This window comes from Haliotis rubra, unplaced genomic scaffold, assembly GCF_003918875.1.
Source record: "Haliotis rubra isolate DU_JTF1 unplaced genomic scaffold, ASM391887v1 Scf235, whole genome shotgun sequence".
NCBI lineage: Eukaryota > Metazoa > Mollusca > Gastropoda > Lepetellida > Haliotidae > Haliotis > Haliotis rubra.
The window spans coordinates 606213-629519 of NW_025766392.1; the positions used below are offsets into that span (position 1 = coordinate 606213).

Below are 23307 nucleotides of genomic sequence, written 5' to 3' on the forward strand. Positions count from 1 at the left end.
GAGAGGCGTGGCCAACTTCCCAGGCGTATGGTGGCCGAGAAGGGACACTTTCGGTTAGAGAAAAAGCGATAAGACGAGACGAGAAAGCGATATCACGAGACGAGAAAGCGATAGTGTGAGATGAGAAAGCGATATTTGTTGATCGCTTTCAATCGTGCTATGGTTTTCTCGCTTTCTGGACAGCCGTAATTGAAGGCGAGAGAGAGCGATGTCCCTTCTCGGCCACCATAGTATATGCCGCCAAGCACGAGCTGCTGCTGCTAGGGAAGAGGTCTTCGGGTGGATGCGTCTCGGGTCTCGGGTCACCGGGCACACTGAAGAGGGAAAGGGTGGGGACCGGGTGGTCGCCTGTCGCTCCGTGAAACAGCCTGTCAAGCTTGTTTAGCGACTCTGTGTCTATATTTGTGTTTAGATTAACTGGGCGGTTGTGAGGAAGGGAGGGCGGGATGTGTTCTAGACATACTTGTTTCACTGCCCATCAGTCAGGAGCAGAATACACGACCACAAGACTTATAACTGACAATAGTGGGTGGGTGAGAGTGGTTTAACGCCGTTTTTATTGATATCACAGCAGTGTCGCCTGTAATGGGAGTAGCTGATTGCGCCCATATAGGAATGGAAAACGTTTCAGTAGGGGTATTTCGTGCCCATATTTGTGTTGACGTCTAGCCTGTACAGGAGATCTTGGACATACGTATCATATTTGTGTTGACGTCTAGCCTGTACAGGAGACCTTAGACATACGTATCATATTTGTGTTGAAGTCTAGCCTGTACAGGAGACCTTAGGCATACGTATCATATTTGTGTTGACGTCTAGCCCCTGTACAGGAGACCTTAGACATACGTATCATATTTGTGTTGACGTCTAGCCCCTTTACAGGAGACCTTAGGCATACATATCATATTTGTGTTGACGTCTAGCCTGTACAGGAGACCTTAGACATACATATCATATTTGTGTTGACGTCTAGCCTGTACAGGAGACCTTAGACATACATATCATATTTGTGTTGACGTCTAGCCTTTACAGGAGACCTTAGACATACATATCATATTTGTGTTGACGTCTAGCCTGTACAGGAGACCTTAGACATACATATCATATTTGTGTTGACGTCTAGCCTGTACAGGAGACCTTAGACATACGTATCATATTTGTGTTGACGTCTAGCCTGTACAGGAGACCTTAGACATACGTATCATATTTGTGTTGACGTCTAGCCCTTTACAGGAGACCTTAGACATACATTTGTGTATCATTTTGTGTTGACGTCTTGCCTGTACAGGAGACCTTAGACATACGTATCATATTTGTGTTGACGTCAAGCCTGTACAGGAGACCTTAGACATACGTATCATATTTGTGTTGACGTCAAGCCTGTACAGTAGACCTTAGACATACGTATCATATTTGTGTTGACGTCAAGCCTGTACAGGAGACCTTAGACATACGTATCATATTTGTGTTGACGTCTAGGCTGTACAGGAGACCTTAGACATACATATCATATTTGTGTTGACGTCTAGGCCTTTACAGGAGACCTTAGACATACGTATCATATTTGTGTTGACGTCTAGGCTGTACAGGAGACCTTAGACATACATATCATATTTGTGTTGACGTCTAGCCTGTAAAGGAGACCTTAGACATACATATCATATTTGTGTTGACGTCTAGCCCCTTTACAGGAGACCTTAGACATACATATCATATTTGTGTTGACGTCTAGCCTGTACAGGAGACCTTAGACATACGTATCATATTTGTGTTGACGTCTAGCCTGTACAGGAGACCTTAGACATACGTATCATATTTGTGTTGACGTCTAGCCTGTACAGGAGACCTTGGACATACGTATCATATTTGTGTTGACGTCTAGCCTGTACAGGAGACCTTAGACATACATATCATATTTGTGTTGACGTCAAGCCTGTACAGGAGACCTTAGACATACATATCATATTTGTGTTGACGTCAAGCCTGTACAGGAGACCTTAGACATACGTATCATATTTGTGTTGACGTCAAGCCTGTACAGCAGGCCTTAGACATACGTATCATAATTGTGTTGACATATTCGTATATGTATCTACCACTGTTGTGACAAGGTCAAGTCAGTACGTGTCATCGTATATGTACCTACCACTGCTGTGACAAGGTCAAGCCAGTACGTGTCATCGTCTATGTACCTACCACAGCTGTGACAAGGTCAAGCCAATACTTGTCATCGTATATGTATCTACCACTGCTGTGACAAGGTCAAGCCAGTACGTGTCATCGTCTATGTACCTACCACGGCTGGGACAAGGTCAAGCCAGTACGTGTCATCGTCCTTGTATCTACCACTGCTGTGACAAGGTCAAGCCAGTACGTGTCATCGTCCTTGTATCTACCACTGCTGTGACAAGGTCAAGCCAGTACGTGTCATCGTATATGTACCTACCATAGCTGTAACAAGGTCAAGCCAGTACGTGTCATCGTATATGTACCTACCATAGCTGTGACAAGGTCAAGCCTGTACGTGTCATCGTATATGTATCTACCATTGCTGTGACAAGGTCAAGCCAGTAAGTGTCTTCGTATATGTATCTACCACTGCTGTGACAAGCTCAAGCCAGTACGTGTCATCGTCTATGTACCTACCATAGCTGTAACAAGGTCAAAGCCAGTACGTGTCATCGTATATGTACCTACCATAGCTGTGACAAGGTCAAGCCAGTACGATGTCATCGTATATGTATCTACCATTGCTGTGACAAGGTCAAGCCAGTACGTGTCATCGTATATGTACCTACCATAGCTGTGACAAGGTCAAGCCAGTACGTGTCATCGTATATGTACCTACCATAGCTGTGACAAGGTCAAGCCAGTACGTGTCATCGTATATGTATCTACCATTGCTGTGACAAGGTCAAGCCAGTAAGTGTCTTCGTATATGTATCTACCACTGCTGTGACAAGCTCAAGCCAGTACGTGTCATCGTCTATGTACCTACCATAGCTGTAACAAGGTCAAGCCAGTACGTGTCATCGTATATGTATCTACCACTGCTGTGACAAGGTCAAGCCAGTACGTGTCATCGTATATGTATCTACCACTGCTGTGACAAGGTCAAGCCAGTACGTGTCATCGTATATGTATCTACCACTGCTGTGACAAGCTCAAGCCAGTACGTGTCATCGTCTATGTACCTACCATAGCTGTAACAAGGTCAAGCCAGTACGTGTCATCGTATATGTATCTACCACTGCTGTGACAAGGTCAAGCCAGTACGTGTCATCGTATATGTATCTACCACTGCTGTGACAAGGTCAAAGCCAGTACGTGTCATCGTATATGTATCTACCACTGCTGTGACAAGGTCAAGCCAGTACGTGTCATCGTATATGTACCTACCACGGCTGTGACAAGGTCAAGCCAGTACGTGTCATCGTCCTTGTATCTACCACTGCTGTGACAAGGTCAAGCTAGTACGTGTCTTCGTCCTTGTATCTACCACTGCTGTGACAAGGTCAAGCCAGTACGTGTCATCGTATATGTACCTACCATAGCTGTAACAAGGTCAAGCCAGTACGTGTCATCGTATATGTACCTACCATAGCTGTGACAAGGTCAAGCCAGTACGTGTCATCGTATGTGTATCTACCATTGCTGTGACAAGGTCAAGCCAGTAAGTGTCTTCGTATATGTATCTACCACTGCTGTGACAAGCTCAAGCCAGTACGTGTCATCGTCTATGTACCTACCATAGCTGTAACAAGCTCAAGCCAGTACGTGTCATCGTATATGTACCTACCATAGCTGCGACAAGGTCAAAGGCCAGTACGTGTCATCGTATAGGTCACCATTGCCAGTAAGGTGTCAGTACGTGTCATATGTATCTACCATTGCTGTGACAAGGTCAAGCCAGTACGTGTCATCGTATATGTATCTACCATTGCTGTGACAAGGTCAAGCCAGTACGTGTCATCGTATATGTACCTATCATAGCTGTGACAAGGTCAAGCCAGTACGTGTCATCGTATATGTACCTACCATAGCTGTGACAAGGTCAAGCCAGTACGTGTCATCGTATATGTATCTACCATTGCTGTGACAAGGTCAAGCCAGTAAGTGTCTTCGTATATGTATCTACCACTGCTGTGACAAGCTCAAGCCAGTACGTGTCATCGTCTATGTACCTACCATAGCTGTAACAAGGTCAAGCCAGTACGTGTCATCGTATATGTATCTACCACTGCTGTGACAAAGGTCAAGCCAGTACGTGTCATCGTATATGTATCTACCACTGCTGTGACAAGGTCAAGCCAGTACGTGTCATCGTATATGTATCTACCACTGCTGTGACAAGGTCAAGCTAGTACGTGTCATCGTATATGTACCTACCATAGCTGTGACAAGGTCAAGCCTGTACGTGTCATCGTATATGTATCTACCATTGCTGTGACAAGGTCAAAGCCAGTAAGTGTCTTCGTATATGTATCTACCACTGCTGTGACAAGCTCAAAAGCCAGTACGTGTCATCGTCTATGTACCTACCATAACTGTAACAAGGTCAAGCCAGTACGTGTCATCGTATATGTATCTACCACTGCTGTGACAAGGTCAAAGCCAGTACGTGTCATCGTATATGTATCTACCACTGCTGTGACAAGGTCAAGCCAGTACGTGTCATCGTATATGTATCTACCACTGCTGTGACAAGGTCAAGCCAGTACGTGTCATCGTATATGTATCTACCACTGCTGTGACAAGGTCAAGCCAGTACGTGTCATCGTATATGTATCTACCATAGCTGTGACAAGGTCAAGCTAGTACGTGTCATCGTATATGTACCTACCATAGCTGTGACAAGGTCAAGCCTGTACGTGTCATCGTATATGTATCTACCACTGCTGTGACAAGGTCAAGCTAGTACGTGTCATCGTCTATGTACCTACCATAGCTGTGACAAGGTCAAGCCAGTACGTGTCATCGTCTATGTACCTACCACAGCTGTGACAAGGTCAAGCCAGAACATGCCACCGGATATGCTTTCGTCAACGTGAACACTGTCCTGTGGCAGTGGGGTTTAAACTGACGCATACCAGACAGCTCACACACTTCACAATTAGAACACGGTTAAACCATAAACATGAGCAATGCATGTGGAGTAGATATCCTAGGTGTCTGTGACTTGGTGTAGGTACAAAGGGGAAAACGTCTTGCCAAGCGCAATGATCTGGCTTCGGTTGTAAGAAGGTTCGGTTGACAAACAAGATAAACGGTAAGCTATTTCCCATTGTGTTCCTCATTGTTATTATCGATGTCCATGACTGGTGTAGCTTACTTTACGGCGAATCAGGAAGTCATCATGTGATGTTCCCCATGCCAGCGGTTTGGTTATCTTAAAGGATATGGATCAGTTAGGTGCCGGTGCACGAAGCAGACTGTGCGGTAAGATGGTCCTAACTCCCAAACTCCCCAAGGTTTAGAATGACCGTTGCTTTAAGATTACTCTTACGCAGAAGTTGTTATTAAAAGCCTCAAGCCACTCTTACGCAGAAGTTGTTTAATCAACGCTATCAACGCTAGAGCATTCAAGACCTCACTAAAGCTTTCAAGACGTTGATATTTCCTCATTTGATGCATCAGTGACAAAAATTATGTCCGATGCAACTCCCTATTTTGATTTATGCCATATGTTCCCGAATTACTTCAAGTGCACAATTGACTTGACGTAGCATATGTTAATGACGGGTGCCACCGATGGGGCAGGATCCGCTCACCTTTTCGCAAACACCTGATAGCATCACTATTTCATAGTGATTCATAAACACATGTTCTGCCATCGTGTCGCATGGTAACAATAACTGGATTGTCTAGTCGAGACTCGATTTGTTTACAAACAACATCGTACAGCTGCAATACTGTTGAAACAAATATATGCTCATGATATAGTCACAATTGAACAATCAACTCTGTTTTTAGCATGGACATGGTTTTGTCGCTTCTATTATACAACAGCGCCATGTGCATATATAATTGTACTGCTACTAGTAATATAGAGCCACCGGGGTATTGTGTACATTATACATCTAACACACATTGTATACCTATCCACGAAATATTGTATTTTAGCGTGCACGAAGACATTCATGTATCCATTCCTTGTGAGGTGAAATGGGGTTAAAGGTCGCGTTCAAATCTGTAACGCGTACGGCATGTGCATGCGTTAACGACTGTGCGAATGCCTTCACTCAGGCCCCAGCACACCAGATCTTGTTTAATCCCCCTAATGCCCAACTCCAAGTTATTATTATTATTAACTACAATCTTTTAACGTCTTTTGATATGACATGGTCGGGAATCGAACCTCATTGGACAGAGACCATTAGGCCAAGGAGGCGGCCCAATGTTTGAAGCAGCATTTACCTTAAAGGATTTTTAAAAAGGTTTAACATAATGTATTTTTATTACATAATGCCATTCAAACATGAATATATACCACATCTGCACCATCCATTTATGACAAAAATCCGGTATGACGTCACACGATCACGTGACCGTCTACCTCATTATCTTGCGAAATCGCGAAATGCTTTCGAGGGAGGTGCGTTTTAGATTCCTGATACAAGCTGTATAATGCAATATTACTGTTTCTAACCGTATTTTGTGTATATTATATATACCTAGGGGTTGATTAAGAGCGAATATAAACAATGTGTAATGACCTTTTTAAAAATCCTTTAATGCTTCACTTCAAATGCACTTTTCCAAATATGATGGTGAAAATTTGATGTAAAAAAATATCGTTCCCATGAAATTCTGTAGGTTCTGAAAAATTATCTATTACGAGTGTAAAATAAACTGTTTCGAGGAAATAAGTGTGTATCTCAAACGAAAATCTCATTTCTAGCCTCAACATCCAATCATTCCATCCCCAATCAGCAATCATCCCACCCCTAGCCACATTCACATAAGACACCCAGAGTTCATGAAGCTGTGGTTAAATATAAGTGGGTGAGTTTAGTTTTACGCTGCTTTTAGCAATATTCCAGCAATATCACGGCTGGGGACACCAGAAATGAGCTTCACGCATTTACCCATTTTGGGAATCGAACCCGGGTCTTCGGGGCTACGAACGAACGCTTTAACCACTAGGCTACCCGACCGCCCTGATCACATCCAATACCTGGGCTTCACACATTGTACCCATGTGGGGAATCGAACCCGGGTCGTGACGAGCGAATGTTTCAACCACTAGACTGCCGCACCGCCCGGGAACATAAGATATACCACGGCAACACAGAGTAATGTTCCAGTACTGACGTGCTCATTGAACCTTGGTCCATTTGACTCCGCCGGCATCTGACATCGCATCAGTATCATCACTGAACCTCATGAACAGGGGAGCCATTAGCTTGAGGTCATGCTTACTTACCGGAGATTAAAAATGAGGGGGCGTTTCCTATTGCCTTACTTTCTTGTATCACCTTATGATTTGACATAGATTTACCAGTTACTGCTGACTAGATGGGATCCTATATATCTGTGTATGTATTGACTTATTTAAATGAAAATCAGTTTCTTCAAGTAACTGTCCATTGAAAACATGAATCATATATGCACATGGCTAAGGAATTGACAGCCCCTAAATATATGTCAGCGCCGTTTAAACCTCAGTGCCGACTTGCTTGACTCTTGCCTTAATTCATTTGACCCGTGACGATCCGGGCTAGAATTGTCTCCAGAAGCCCATGCGTGTCGTGAGAGGCGATAAACGGGGTCGAATATTGCTGAGTGCGGCATTACAAGCAAACAAATAACTGGTTCGTTTGTTTGTGTGTGAGTGAGTGTGTATGTTTCAATAAGTCAGTGACACTTGTTACAGACACTATTGGCTAAACCTATAAGGTTCGAGGTGATGCTGAGATCAAAAGGATTAAAATCGTGGAGACTATGGGTTTCGAAAACTAGTGACAACATTCTGTACGTGTAGTTGCAAGGTGTGCTATAGCAATTATCATAATACGTGACTCAAAACGACTATTAACATTTCAGACAGAACACACACTTCCACATGCTAAATGTGAAATGTCAGCTCCTAATTGCAAACTTCGATCATCAAGGATGGATCACTAAAAATCAGTGCCGATCGATAATGGGCAACGCTTAACCCGTTCTACCGGCAGCGTCAACTACTCACACAATTTGCACAAAAGATGTTTGTTACAAAGCAGATGTGAATTCTTTTGAATTCTATACACGGTTTTTTTCTATATATGGCGCGTTTCTAAAAAGACGTAAAAGTAAACTTCAAATGTGATTCATCTAATGTATGATAACTAAAGTTATCTAGCATCTAAATACTCAATTAAAACCTCGAGATGACTGTATCACAGCTGGGTTTCCTGTCATAAAAATTACAACCATCAGGAACAAATATCAAACACATTTATCTCGAAAAAGATTTTTAAAGTCCGTATATAAATTTAAAGCATGCATTTATTTATGCGATATACGTTTTGTGATGCAACAAAGACATTAAGTAAAACAGCTAAGTAAAAATAAAACACATTTTTGTAAAGTCACCATAAACTGGTACTTACCACACCGAACCCAATGTAGTGGCCGGAATGTGACCTCGGAGCTCTACCAAATGTTATATCCACTCTGAATCATCCATAGGCATCTTTAAATATACCCCTGGGCTTATAGGAATAATGGTAACACCACCCATTAAACAAGCGGGTATAATGGCAGCGCCACCCATTAAACAAACACAGTGACCAGCATAGTCAGCACTCACCTGGTAGGCTCATCTTGGCGAGATGGTCGGAGAATGGTTCCGTGTTCCTTGTATCAGGGTATATGGTATAATCCTGGAAGTCTGTGGAGAGAGGGTTGGAATTAGTTCTGGTAATCAGAGACGCTGTAGCGGTTGTGGGGTGTACAAGCAGAAGCCGACAGCAGTAGAAGCTTCACACTCTCCTTCTCGCATGATGGCTCTAGATCACGCCCAGTCTTTACTATAGAAAGGAAATGGGGCATAGAATATTGGATAATTTTGGCTCGTTCATCCATGGCGTTTCAAGTAGTTATAATACCGAATACCAGGGTAAGTGATGATTATGGCTGGGTGTATACTGGGTGTACTTCACAAAAGAGTCACCCAGAATCTCTCGTTGTGTAGGACGGCATTGTCCATGGAGATAGTTTTATATGAATCATGTGTTCACACTTTGTATAAACATGCCCGCTCGATAACCTCAGAGGCGCAAACTATGTGTGTATGTGTGTGTATATGTGTGTGTATATATGTGTGTATGTGTGTGTGTATATATGTATGTATGCTCATTCAAATATTCGGTGAATTATTCTGCATAGTTCTTTACAATACAAAAATGTGAAGTAGTAAAACTCCATTTTAGAAATGTACACTCGGGTCGAAGAAATCATAATTAACTGTGCTTAAAGTCTCTCCCTCACTGCCTATATATAGCTAAAACTATGGTCTTGTGATAAATCCGATTGTTATTCACTCGTAGACAAACCTGGATAACACTGCAATAATGATATACTGTTATTCACAAAGACTTCGTGATATAACGAAATATTGGTACTGTGAAACACCCAATTATCATTTACACCGAGACAGGCCAGGACAAAACTGCAATACTAGCACCGTGATAAACCTAACCGAACTTAACATTTTGTGACATGAATATATATATATATATATACAGGTCGACTGCACGGAGATGAGGTATGTGTCTTTACGCGAAGCATACTATTAACGACGTAATCAAGTGGTAATCGGTGCAAGTTTACATACATGTATATATTTTCCCTCGATACGATGTGTAATTTATGTGTAGTTACATTCAATATATTTCTAAATGCGCTCAACGCCTACATATGACTCGATCATCAACAAGGTATGCATGCATTCAGCAGTCAAGACGTGAACCATGTTTGACAGCCGTGGACGTACGACATGTGTCTGCGCCAGATAAAACATCCATAAAGTACTTCAACAATCTCTATAACTCGTTAATGTAATTTCAGCAAGAGTGCTCCCCTGAATGCGCTCGGTTAGGGTGTTTTATCAATGGAAGCAGTCGCTCGTCACGCCTCAAACCCGGACTTGTTTCCCCACACAGGTTCAAGGTACGCCGAGGTATTTATAGAATCTTGTTAGCCGCGGCGGTAAACTACATTCATTCGTTCCCGGTGTGACGGGTTGCCTTCTCGGTATGTGTATCTACAGTAGAAGACGTTAATTGGTGTAAATACCACCTATGCTGGAGAGATGCTTGTTGTGATGTGTGAGAATAGTCATGCAAGACGCGTCCCACGCTTTAGCAGGGAGCTGAAAACTTCATCGTTCTTAGGAAAAACAATTATGTGCTATAAAGTTGTCTCATTTAATTAGATATCTCAAAACAACCAAATATACTGAGAGAAACAAATCAAGGCTCACATGAAAATTCAAGCATTCCTTTATTATTTTCCAGTTTTTATCATCACAGCGCTGTTCAAAGCTGATGATGAATATTAAAGGAACGCTTGAATTTTCCTGTGATCCTTTATTTATTTCTCTCAGTATATATATCCCAAAACAGGCCCAAAACTATTCTTAATTTGTTTCATTCTAGACTTGCCCAATTATTCTGGACTTGATTTGGTCTTTAATTTTGTCTCCAGGAGCTGTAACACAGATTAGATGTGGGCGTGTTCATTCAAAAATAGGGACGGCGGGATAGTCCAGTGATTAAACATTTCGCTCGTCACGCCAAAGGCTCGGGTTCGATTCCCCATATGGGTATAATGTATGAAGCCCGTGATGTTGCTGGAATATTGCTAAACGTAAAACCCAACTCACTCGCTCATTCAGAAATATCACAGCTAATGAACGACTGATTTCTGAAGCAAAAACTGGAACCGCTGGAGTGGAACCACTTGGCCACCTACCTTCAAAAATTCTGCTCAAGTTTGTCATCATGCCATATATGTTACGACCATGAGTTATAACTTGAGATGAGTGTCTCTTCTATGTCAAGGTTAGAAGGTATTAAAGTCAGAAATATATACATATGTCAAGGTTAGAAGGTAATCAAGTCAGATATATATACATATGTCAAGGTTACGAGGTAATCAAGTCAGATATATATACATATGTCAAGGTTACGAGGTAATCAAGTCAGATATATATACATATGTCAAGGTTACGAGGTGATCAAGTCAGATATATATATACATATGTCAAGGTTACGTGATAATTAAGTCAGATATATAATTTTACATATGTCAAGGTTACGAGGTAATCAAGTCATATACATATGGCAAGGTTACGGGGTAATCAAGTCAGAAATATACATATAGCAAGGAAACGAGGAAATCAAGTTTTACGCCGCTTTTAGCAATATTCCCACGATATGAGGGCGGGGGAACACCACAAATGGGCTTCACATATTTTATCCATGTACGGATGCAGCTATATCATAAAGGAATTATTGGAGTGCGATATATAATTTTACAACAGCTGGTTTTATGCAAACAAGGATCAAACTATTGTACGTTGTAGTGAGGGCGGGGGAACACCACAAAAGTTTGAATGACGGGGCTACTAATTGAATCTCCAATATTTTTCAAAAAATCAAACTATTGTACGGATGCACCTCTCGTCCCAAACTGCACACAAACCGAAAGAACTCACTCGCAAACCCACCCCAAGTCATCCATCTGGAGCCGAGTTGGGGTCGACTGCGTTCAGACGGATACATGTTACAGCCGTTATAATAAAGCAACCCCTGATCATACCATCAGAGCATGCTGTATTTAAATGGTTTATTAGATTGGGAGCACCAGACTAAGTGAGCCATTGAATATACAGTAGATAAAATATACCTTCAAAAGTAGATAGAGAGCATTACGTACAGGTGCTGCAGGGGAAGTAGAGCGACACAGTTGAGATAATGTTCCCCGGCAGTTGAGATAATGTTCCTTGGCAGTTGAGATAATGTCCCTTGTAAAGGTCTATAAATTCAAAATTTCTTCACTGCAGTATGAACACCACAGTTTTCTGAACTGATTCAAAAACCAACATTACCAAACAAAATGTCAACACAAGTTATACACTTTCGGATAATCCTCGGTGGCAAGTTATACATGACCCTAGGATATCCTGTCGCATCATCTGTGCTAGCTAAATCTCAAACTCTTTTATTCTAAAAAAACACTCTTGGTGGTAAAAGAGAAACATGATAAAACCTTTACAATACATATACATAAAGGCAAGATGGCAGAAAGTAAAATTATAGTTTTACAATATAAATACAACATAGGAAAAGCAAGCTTCTGGTAGGGAGTATAAGGGGGATATATATATACACATACATGGGCACTTTCAAAGAAAACATGTATAACACGTTTAACAATGTTGAGGAAAGAATATGTAATAAGAACATGAGGCCAGTGGTACGTTAAAACAACATGATAATAGATTAAACAATCTATTGGTGTATTAAAGTTTCTTGATTTTTGTCAAAAGGCAAAACATAGCTTTAGATGCGCTGTCTGAAAGTTTGTTTTATTGCTGTATTCAATTTTCTGTTTCTGTTGAAACTCACCCCAAGATAAATGTAATCATCTACAATGTCAATCAAACTATTTCCATAATGGAACTTTAGCTTAGAGTATTTTGCTGGACCGCTCCCAAATATAAGAACATTAACCGCACATAGCTAGAACATTAACCTCACGTATTATAGCTAGAACATTAACCGCACATACTATAGCTAGAACATTAACCGCACATACCATAGCTAGAACATTAACCGCACATACTATAGCTAGAACATTAGCCGCACGTACTATAGCTAGAACATTAACCGCACGTAATATAGCTAGAGCATTAACCGCACGTAATATAGCTAGAGCATTAACCGCACGTACTATAGCTAGAACATTAACCGCACATACTATAGCTAGAACATTAACCGCACATACTATAGCTAGAACATCAACCGCACATACTATAGCTAGAACATTAACCGCACATACTATAGCTAGAACATTAACCGCACAGTTATAAGTCGACTTGTGAGGTATGACGTGGCTACAAGCGATATAAAGTGGATCATCCAAGACCTGGAATACCGAAAATGACCGTGATGACCTATCCCTAATTCGTCCGACAAGACGCAGTGCCATGACCCATGCGGAAAGAACTGCCCCGACAAAGGAGAGTTGGACTCTCCACCAGTACCATCAGACGGAGGCTGCGGGCTGCTGGTCTGAGGAACGTCTTCCCATCAGATGTCCCTTCTCGCAGAGAGGCATAGACAGAAGCCAGCGTGTGGCGTGGAAACAGCAAATGGCGTAGGGTTGAAGGTCTGAGGAACGTCTTCCCATCAGATGTCCATTCTCGCAGAGAGGCATAGACAGAAGCGTGTGGCGTGGAAACAGCAACTTGAGGACATGGCGTAGGGTTGAAGGTCTGATGAACGTCGCTATCGTCAACACGTTACCGGCGGTCGTTGCCGAGTAGTCAGACGTCGTAATGCGGCATATCACCAGGAGATCCAAGATGGACCCTTTGATCGTGGCTAAGTGATGGTGCTGGTTGTGTTTCGTATGGCTGCAAGTTGGACCTCATCACAGTACCTTGGACACTCATTGGTCAACGTTATCAACAAGAAGTACTGGATACCAACGGCGTGCCACATTTCTGATAACCATCGATCGATATTAATGGATGACAACCCAAGACCTTGCTGTTCTCGAGACGTCATCGCCCATTTGAAGAAGATCGCCAGAGAAACATTGCCATGGTCCGAAAGGAGTCCGATACGATCCCCATCGAACATCGACGCCAAGAGCTAGAGATCCTTTTGTTCACAATCTGCAGGAATTGAAGCAGGTACTCCATAGGAATGGCAGAGGATTCCGATGCTTCTTTGCCAATATGACGGAGCAGACTGGCAGGTGATATCCGTGCGAGGGGTGTGTACTAGGCATCTTGGTCGTCAGTAGTGGTTCATACTATCACAGCAATCATTGTATGAGAACTGTGAGACAATCAGATTGCTGACGTAGTCATGGTGACCACACTATCTTGTTTTGTTGATATCCACGTTTTATGTGTATTCCTATCAGACTGCAAGTAAATTATTGCCAAATTTCAGTTTCAGTTTGATTTCTGTTTTAATCAGAGTAAAATATGTTACAATTACCTTTACAGTATACTGAATTTTGGTTTTCAAGGCATATTCAACACGTACTTTTCAACTTAGAAATATATAGTCCATGGGCCAGGTAGGGTGGTCGTACCACCTCGGGTACTAACTGTCATCATATATTTTAAGTAGCTTATCCTTATGGAAATAGATTCTGATATGATAGATATGTTGAAAACTTCAGAGTTTTCATGTAGGTCATCTTAGTACACATGCACCCAAAAACGCACTCAAAATCACGGAATTGGCGATATTCCTTGCTGAGGGTGACAATTACTTATAACAAAATATAAAATAGTTGAGTAAATATTCAAAATATGTTGTTTGAGTTATTCATTTTCATATTTGTTTCGTATTGTGTTGGCTAAATTTGCGAAAATTTGCTAATTTCAACCAAAACTAATTATTTTTATAATGAACTTACATAGCGGCTAATATGCAGCGTACCGGCTGACGCATTATTTTACCCTCGATCACACTGTGTCAGACTGTTCGTAGTGTAACTAATTAATTTGGTCACTTACAATAAGAGAGTGACTGAATGGTTTTAAATGCATTATTCATTTTAGAGAGAAATGTATTTCAAAGATTCTAGTTTATGAAAAGCAATAAATTACTAAATAAGAAAGCCAATCTGATCTCTAATGCCAAGGATTTATTACCACTTATATCACATTAGTTTGAGAATCTGCCATGCAGTCCCATGCTGTTTAATGCGATCCTTAAAATGTTTGAAGCGACATCTGCACGTTCATCTATTCATGTAATCATAGAAAATATGTCTCTGTCTCTGTAGTGACAACCACGGCAAAGGAACTTATAAATTTGTTTAGAAAATGTTTAAACCTGTATTGATAACATTACGCCAGTCGTAACCCAATGCTTGTTAGATCGACATTCTTAAAGTACGACTTTACAGATACCGAATTCTTGCTGTTGCATAGAGGGGCGTTTCCAAGTTTATTCTCACATCGTTATCAAGATCAAAGTTACTACAACCAGATGTATATATGCATAGTGAGTGAGTGAGACAGTGAGTGAGTGAGTTAATATTAGTGACAAGCAGCAGATTAACAGCAACAACAACAACAATAGGTAATTTAGCAAGTAGCACACCGTTGGATGGGGGCAGCAGGAGAGTAAGATCAACAAATTGTACACAGGCTGATTGGATGCTGACTGAACAGCTGATTGACAGATTCTATCCGTAAATCAACTTCAGTATGACTGAACTGAACTGAACTGAACTGAACTTTTATTCACTCAGGCTGCAAACTGCAGCATAAGAGGGACATAAATAAAATTTATATACAACATAAAAAGTATATACAAACGGTATGATAGGTGCAATGTACATCGAGCTAGTTACATATTAAGTTAATGAAATTATTTCTTAAATAAAGCCATAATTATTTTACAAAAAATTTAGAGTTTTCTTAAAGTTGCTAGTTTCTTGGTGTTAAATAGGATATTCATTTTATACATATTTGGTCTAAAATAATAATACTTCTGGACATATTTTTCTCTTTCTAATTCTAATTTGGGACATATAAATAAATAATGAAATTCGTCACCAATATCATTCAGGTTACACATAGTACACCTTCTATCATTTACTGGGATTCAAAGTCGAAATCTACTCCATTGTCCAAGTGATGGACTCGGGCATCATCCAATCAGCTTGTTTATCCTGAACGATGAACATCGAAATGCCGCGCTATGCAATAAACAGAGACTGTTATCACTTAAGTGGTATGTTTCGTTACATATCTCCATACTGTTTATTGCGGTATAAGTGAAATCTGCTTCAGTTAAAATATTCTACAGCATTTATTTCATTCAGTGTTTTGAAGGCCCTTCATATGATAACATGACAAATGTTACTGCTCCAGTTCATTTTGAAGTGTGAAATCATTTTCGTTCTTCAAGCGTTCCAGCCAATATAGTCATTATGTTTACAAACGGCCTGATTTTTAATAACTGTCAATTTAGATGTCATATATGAGTGTATGCACACATACGCACACAAAACATGCGTAATTTGTGAATTCTGTTCGGACGAAAAGGAAATATCTAATTTAATTAGAAACACTATATAAATTATCTTCCCTCACTCTGAGGGAAGCATGACATTATTCGTTCAGTTTTAAATAATTTTATTTGCATAAAAGAAAGGATTATCAAAAATGTGAAACAAACCTCCGTATACTAACATTATTTCACCAACATTGCGATATTGACCATGGATTAAAATTAAGTTCAGTTTGATTTCAATGTAATAATATGCGAGGTTCCTCATTCGACGCCCCTCATTCATACATATCATACAAACGGACGGTTCAACACAAAATAAAATACAATCAACTAAATTCAATACAATGCACACCCCTCTATTGACAATCTCTTAGGTGTATTAGAGCGATGATCACATCACGACAGGCAGAACCAGCCTACAGCTCAGCACATTTAAACAACTTATTTCCAGAGGTTGTCTTAACTGACTTGACTCACTCACCAATTAATAAGGGAGTAGGCCTTGTTAATTGGTGTATCTTAAATGACTTGACTCACTTATAAATTAACAAGGGATTAGGTCTTGGGACGTACAAAGAACAATAAATAAGCACTACACACCAGTTATTTCCCTTACATATTTACAAATTTGTAAATGTTTTGCAAACCTCATCTTTACAACAGATTTACAAGCTTATAAATGTAGACTTTTTTGCAGTGCAGGTTACATACACTGTAACAACAAATGTTGTTTCCATGTGTTGTTGAGTCCAATATGGGGCCATGTACTAACGAATTAATTTTGTGTCAATGCTGAAACATTCTGGAAACATGGTCGACTCCAAAGCTTTTCACACCTGGCCACGTTTGATTTTGATTTTTGGCTCCTTGGATCGCTGCCCGCTTAGCCCAGTAAGTTGAGTACAGCTGTACGCCAGCAGAACACAATGTATACCCCGTTCGCATGCACCTGTTTACATACGTGAGCTAATTTACACACAATGTAAAAAATACACCCGTGCGTAAACGTGTCATGCGAACGCATCTGGAAATCTCACGTGGGTATATTTACACAAGGAGCAAATTTGCATGTGGTCTGGAGGTCATGTAAATGTATATTTACACACGTGCAAATTTGCATGGTCAGTATTTGTGCCATGCGAACACATAGCAAAAATACACGGATGTGTATTTCAAGTTATTTCTTCAACAAAACAAGTTATATTTTGATGTTTAAAATCAGAATTCAGACTCTCAAGGTATCATTCTAACCTGAATGATATGGATTTTTGTTATATACCCCATTTTGTAAAATAAATTGGTAACATACTGTCTTATTGTCAACGCTGTCATCATGACGGGGTTGTTGAGACATGACTCTAACGTGTTATTAAACTCAGGGGTAAATGTATTCTGTTTCAACTCCTAACACCTAAAACATATGACAGTAGTATCTGATAATCAGTGGTACAAGCCAGGACTTATGTTGATAATAACTGTAATGTGATTGTTAACCTTGTAACGTCAATTCAGCGATGACCACTTTATAGGTTATAGTCCGTCAGATAATAAGTCTGCTGACAAGTTGCTAACTGACAGAAATGACTGAAGTTGAAGATATGAACATGAATGGTGAGAATTATTTGAGACTGACATCCGGGTGAGGTGAGGTGAGGTGAGTTTTACGTCGTGCTTGAGAATATTTCGCTCATATGACGACGTGCATGCGTGTGTATGTGTATGTGCGGCTGCTTGTACTAGCCCAGACTGAAGCTGGTTTCATAGTGCTAGCCCACTGTATACCATGCCGCAGTGAAGCATGAATACCCCACTCAGACACATTATACTGACTCAGAGCCGACCAGTCCTTGTTGTACCCATTAATGCCGAGCGCCAGGCAGGGACCAACAAGTACCATATTTTAACGTCTTTTGGTATGACGCGGTCGGGGATCGAACCCGCGACCTTCCGCTCTCAGGGCGGACGCTCTAACCACTACACCACAGAGGCGGTTGTTGACATCCGTAACAATGAGCAAATTACTTAATATACAGATACACGTGACCATTAGTTTAGCACCATCTGCATCCAATGCAATTTTTAACAATTTTGGCCCAAACGGACCATCATACCCTATCACTGGAATGGACAAAACATGTGCTTCACACAATATCTCAAAAGCAATGGATCATGTGTTTGCCTAAAAAGAGGGTGTGCTTGATTAAGGCTCATGTGTAGCGGATATATTTTTTTTACTTTCTATTTGTCAGAAGCAGCTGACAACAGGGTTATCTCCCATTTGACAGACACCCATATGACAGACACCCAATTGACAGACACTGAATTAGAAGGTTAATTAGGGTAACACCTACGGGTATAATGGAACAGTCCACTGTCTAGTGAGTAGAGCAGAGTGAGCCTGAAACAGGTTCGTTACTGAGAAGTTTGATTGTGGGTAAATAGAACTTTGTTGTGATTAAATGATAAATTATTTCTCTTCTCAAAATTGATTTTACTATCAATTACTATCGAATATAAAAACAGGTTTGTCACTGAGAGGTTTGATTGTGTTTATTGATAGAAAAGACCCCTCCAAATAATATCATATGTACAACAGAAGGTAACTGAGAAAACGTTTTGTTGGAGAGATATAGATATGTACATATTTGAAAACATTCTGATTTGCAGTAAATGAGACACCTGCATTGCCATGTAAGATACGATGAATACCAATCAGTGTTCTAATTTCAACAATACTTTCTAAAGATTGTAACAGTTTATGTCTTTGAGTAGTATACAATGGATATTCAAGGAAGTAATGAAAAACATTCTCACATCCATGGCCACATTGACATGATGCGTCATATTTTAAATATTTATTCTGAATAAATCGTAATTAAGTGCACTCGTCATATACCTTACTATTGTATGCAAAACATATAACTTCTTTATTCCATATGAATAATATTTAGGTTCACATTTGTCTTTATTTGATTTATATGATACAACAGTGTCGCAATTTTTAATAGCTAAGCTAATGTTTTCAATATGAAATGAAATGTTTCTGAAAACAGACTGCTTTTATATTGCAGCAATAAAAATTCAAATTACTCTCATTTCGTCCATCTTTCAAAATAAATATTATAGCTTCAGTTTGTTCCTATGTTTTTATTTGGACTATTCCATTATAATGTGTAGGTAACAGGTAGTAGATAATCTGTTCACTGAACCGTAAATGTTGTTGTTTTAAGGTGTCTGCGAACTGCGTAATGGGAGGACACCGACAACAAACTTTCTGTAAAAGCATGATGGTTATGAACAACCGTCTCTCCACATTATTTTTGCAGTACCTTTCTACTGGAATACAATTCCATGGTTCTTTCACAGATGAAACTAGATCACTAGATCAGGCAAAGGCCTGCATGACATCTTGTTGGACCTTCTGACCTGTTCGACATTGGGTAACATCGTCATAATCGCCAGGTTCCTCCTCATCCTCGTGCTCATTAGTGGTGTTCCGATTAATTGAAATAACCGAAGATTGGTCGCAGTGACCAAACGACCAAGCAATCGATCACATTTTCTCATAATCGACCGTAAACGATTTTGGAACTACTGTTTTAGTCTTTGAAATACTTGACAATGGAACGTATCGTAGAAGTTGTAAGGGCCTGAAAACGTGTTTAATTCTTAGAAAACTCACTTCACTAACTGAAAAGCCATGACTGAATATATTTTTTGAAGACTCCGGGAAGTTTATGGTCATGATATATTAGCCATCACTTTAAAGTAGCAAGTTGCATCATGTTATACATATCTGCAATAGCAACCTGGATAGGAAAATCTGAAAAATTACGCTAACCAATTTTTTTCGATGATTGTTCGCTGGTAATGAATCAATCATCAATTGTGATCTTTCAACCAATTCCCAACACTAGTGCTCATCTCATTCATCATCATAGATCTGGTTAAGCCTTTCGCAAACATTATGTAAAAATTCACTGGCGGCAATGCTACTGCAGGCAAACTGCATTCTTGCATGACTTATAAGTCTGTTATTGAAAACTTTTGTTCATCTGAAAGCATATCTCTGTGAGAGAAAAAGTTTGAGAAGTGATGATCTAAGGATGTAAGATCTCCGAGGATTACTACTGGAAGGGACAACTCCTGTCGGTGAGCATAATCTTCCTTGACCACTGTGGAAATTACTTCACCTCGACAAAAGATCTCAAACTTTGGAAACACTCTTGGTCCCACCATAGCCATTGTCTGTCTTGGTAAACAACTTTTTTCCTCGATAGCACCACAGGGGCTTGTAACGCTAAAAACTGCCATCAAGGTATATACTGTCACTGACGGGGTCTTAGTACTATATTAAAGGAAAGGGATGTAACGAGGTCAATATACCAGGTTCGTTTCAGGGCGAATTCAACAATACTCACTGTATTTAGCCCATTGAAAGCATGCACACATTTCAAGCCAATAGATTTACCTACAAAATGAGACATACAGCACAAAAATCGAAGCAGTACTTTGGGAGCTAGGGTCTTCGGAAGCTCGAAAAATCGTGATTTCACGATTCTGAGCCAAAATCCCTGCTCAGAATTTGTAGCGGTAACTCACCCATTTTCTTGTTTATTTCACAGTATGCATATACGACATGCACCAAAACATGTTGAACTGATGGCGCCTGTCAGCGCGCTAGTCGCCATTTTTTTCAGAGACACTTACATCTCACTGTCATAATGAGTTTACGTACATTTATTCATCGCAAACAGAATTGTGTCGTGCCCGTTGGCCATTGACGACCTTGGCCTTAATCTGCCCCGCACTGAAAAGAGCAAGGGAGCTCATTGGCTAAAAATAAATTATGTCCCATCAAATCGCTGACTCTTTTTCTTCTTGTTTAAAGCCGTACTCAGCAATATTGCAGCTGGATGGCAGCGGTCTGTAAATAATCAAGTCTGGACCAGACAATCCAGTGATCGGTCAGACCGGAGACAGTGTACAGTGTAATATGTCTGCGTGAAGTATTTGTATTAAACTGTTGCATGGTATCTCTCTGGACTAGCAGTCAGGACGGACTACTACAATGACGCACACGCACACGCACACACACACGCACAAGCACGCACATGCATATCGTTAAAATAAGTGTAATTATCTTTGAACGGGCGCGACATCACGTCAATATCACCTCAACACCACATCCCAACACAAAATCGTATCACATTGTAACTACTCTCAGACTACTTTGAACTAAGTAACAGCACCCGAACATGACATCGCACAATATATACCTCTCCCGAAATATTATTTCACAAATTATCTGTATATGTTTAAACTACATTTGTAAAACTGTTCACATCATGATATCGTATGCGACATGCTTTACATGGCCTATTGTACTCCATGAAAGGCTGTCTTCCTACACACAGCCCCACCCTTCAACCCGTTAAACCGGGACTCCCAGCCCTAAGAAGAACTTACCTCTATCTCCGTCGCTCTGACGGTCGTCGAAGTTTGGCCACCTATTTTTCCTACTTTGTCCAAACATGATGGCCGGTCCTACCTCTGTCCTGAGTCTGCTTCAGTGCGGGGTGAACTCCGATCGGGGCTCCAGACAAACGGGTTCAATGCTTCCTCTCTATCTTTGAATCTCACACGCGTTCTGAATGCGTCACGCTCTCGGTCCCTCGTACCGGTCTGTTTCCCAGAACCTATATCCTAAAATGTTGACCAACACGCCTGTCTCTAGATCGCCTTCTTGATACTGCAGCAACCGCATGAAGATTGAGGGAGGTGTACATCAATCGTATAAATGTATAAATATAGTTCAGTTGCAATAAAAATAAACTTTTCAGTTTCACAGATGCTGTGCTCAAATACAGACACGCATGAGTGAAATTGTTTACGTTAAATTAAAGGCTACTGGGCGTACCTCCTTAAGGCGTGTAAGGATTGAGCCGTCAGACAACTAGCACTGATACATGTACACAGGGGATAACACGGAGTATGGATGTATATAGGGGATAACACGGAGTATGGATGTATACAGGGGATAACATGGAGTATGGATGTATACAGGGGATAACATGGAGTATGGATGTATACAGGGGATAACACGGAGTATGGATGTATACAGGGGATAACATGGAGGGATAACAGGGATAACATGGAGTATGGATGTATACAGGGGATAACACGGAGTATGGATGTATACAGGGGATAACACGGAGTATGGATGTATACAGGGGATAACACGGAGTATGGATGTATACAGGGGATAACACGGAGTATGGATGTATACAGGGGATAACACGGAGTATGGATGTATACAGGGGATAACACGGAGTATGGGTGTATACAGGGGATAACACGGAGTATGGATGTATACAGGGGATAACATGGAGTATGGGATGTATACAGGGGATAACATGGAGTATGGGTGTATATACACGGGATAACACGGAGTATGGGTGTATACAGGGGATAACATGGAGTATGGGTGTATACAGGGGATAACATGGAGTATGGATGTATACAGGGATAACATGGATGGAGTATGGTATACACATGGGATAACGGGATAACATGGAGTATGGGTGTATACACGGGATAACATGGAGTATGGGTGTATACACGGGATAACATGGAGTATGAGTGTATACACGGGATAACATGGAGTATGAGTGTATACAGGGGATAACATGGAGTATGGGTGTATACACGGGATAACATGGAGTATGGGTATATACACGGGATAACATGGAGTATGGTATATACACGGGATAACATGGAGTATGGTATATACATGGGATAACATGGAGTATGAGTATATACACGGGATAACATGGAGTATGGGTATATACATGGGATAACATGGAGTATGAGTGTATACACATGGGATAACATGGAGTATGGTGTATACATGGGATAACATGGAGTATGGAGTGTATACACGGGATAACATGGAGTATGAGTGTATACACGGGATAACATGGAGTATGAGGTGTATACACGGGATAACATGGAGTATGAGTGTATACACGGGATAACATGGAGTATG

General features: G+C 40.7%; 1 protein-coding gene across 1 annotated transcript in view; it reads right to left on the reverse strand.

Annotated features, from left to right (window-relative positions):
- LOC124278322 overlaps positions 1-22134 on the reverse strand; it is a 29940-nt gene extending 7806 nt beyond the window's left edge. The window contains exons 1-2 of the mRNA XM_046714044.1: positions 21729-22134; positions 8795-8875 (exon numbers count right to left, since the gene is read on the reverse strand). Of these exons, the coding sequence (XP_046570000.1) occupies positions 8795-8875; positions 21729-21795 (148 nt within the window). The 5' untranslated portion in view covers positions 21796-22134. The remainder of the gene's footprint in view (positions 1-8794; positions 8876-21728) is intronic.
- Between the last annotated feature and the right edge of the window lie 1173 nt (positions 22135-23307).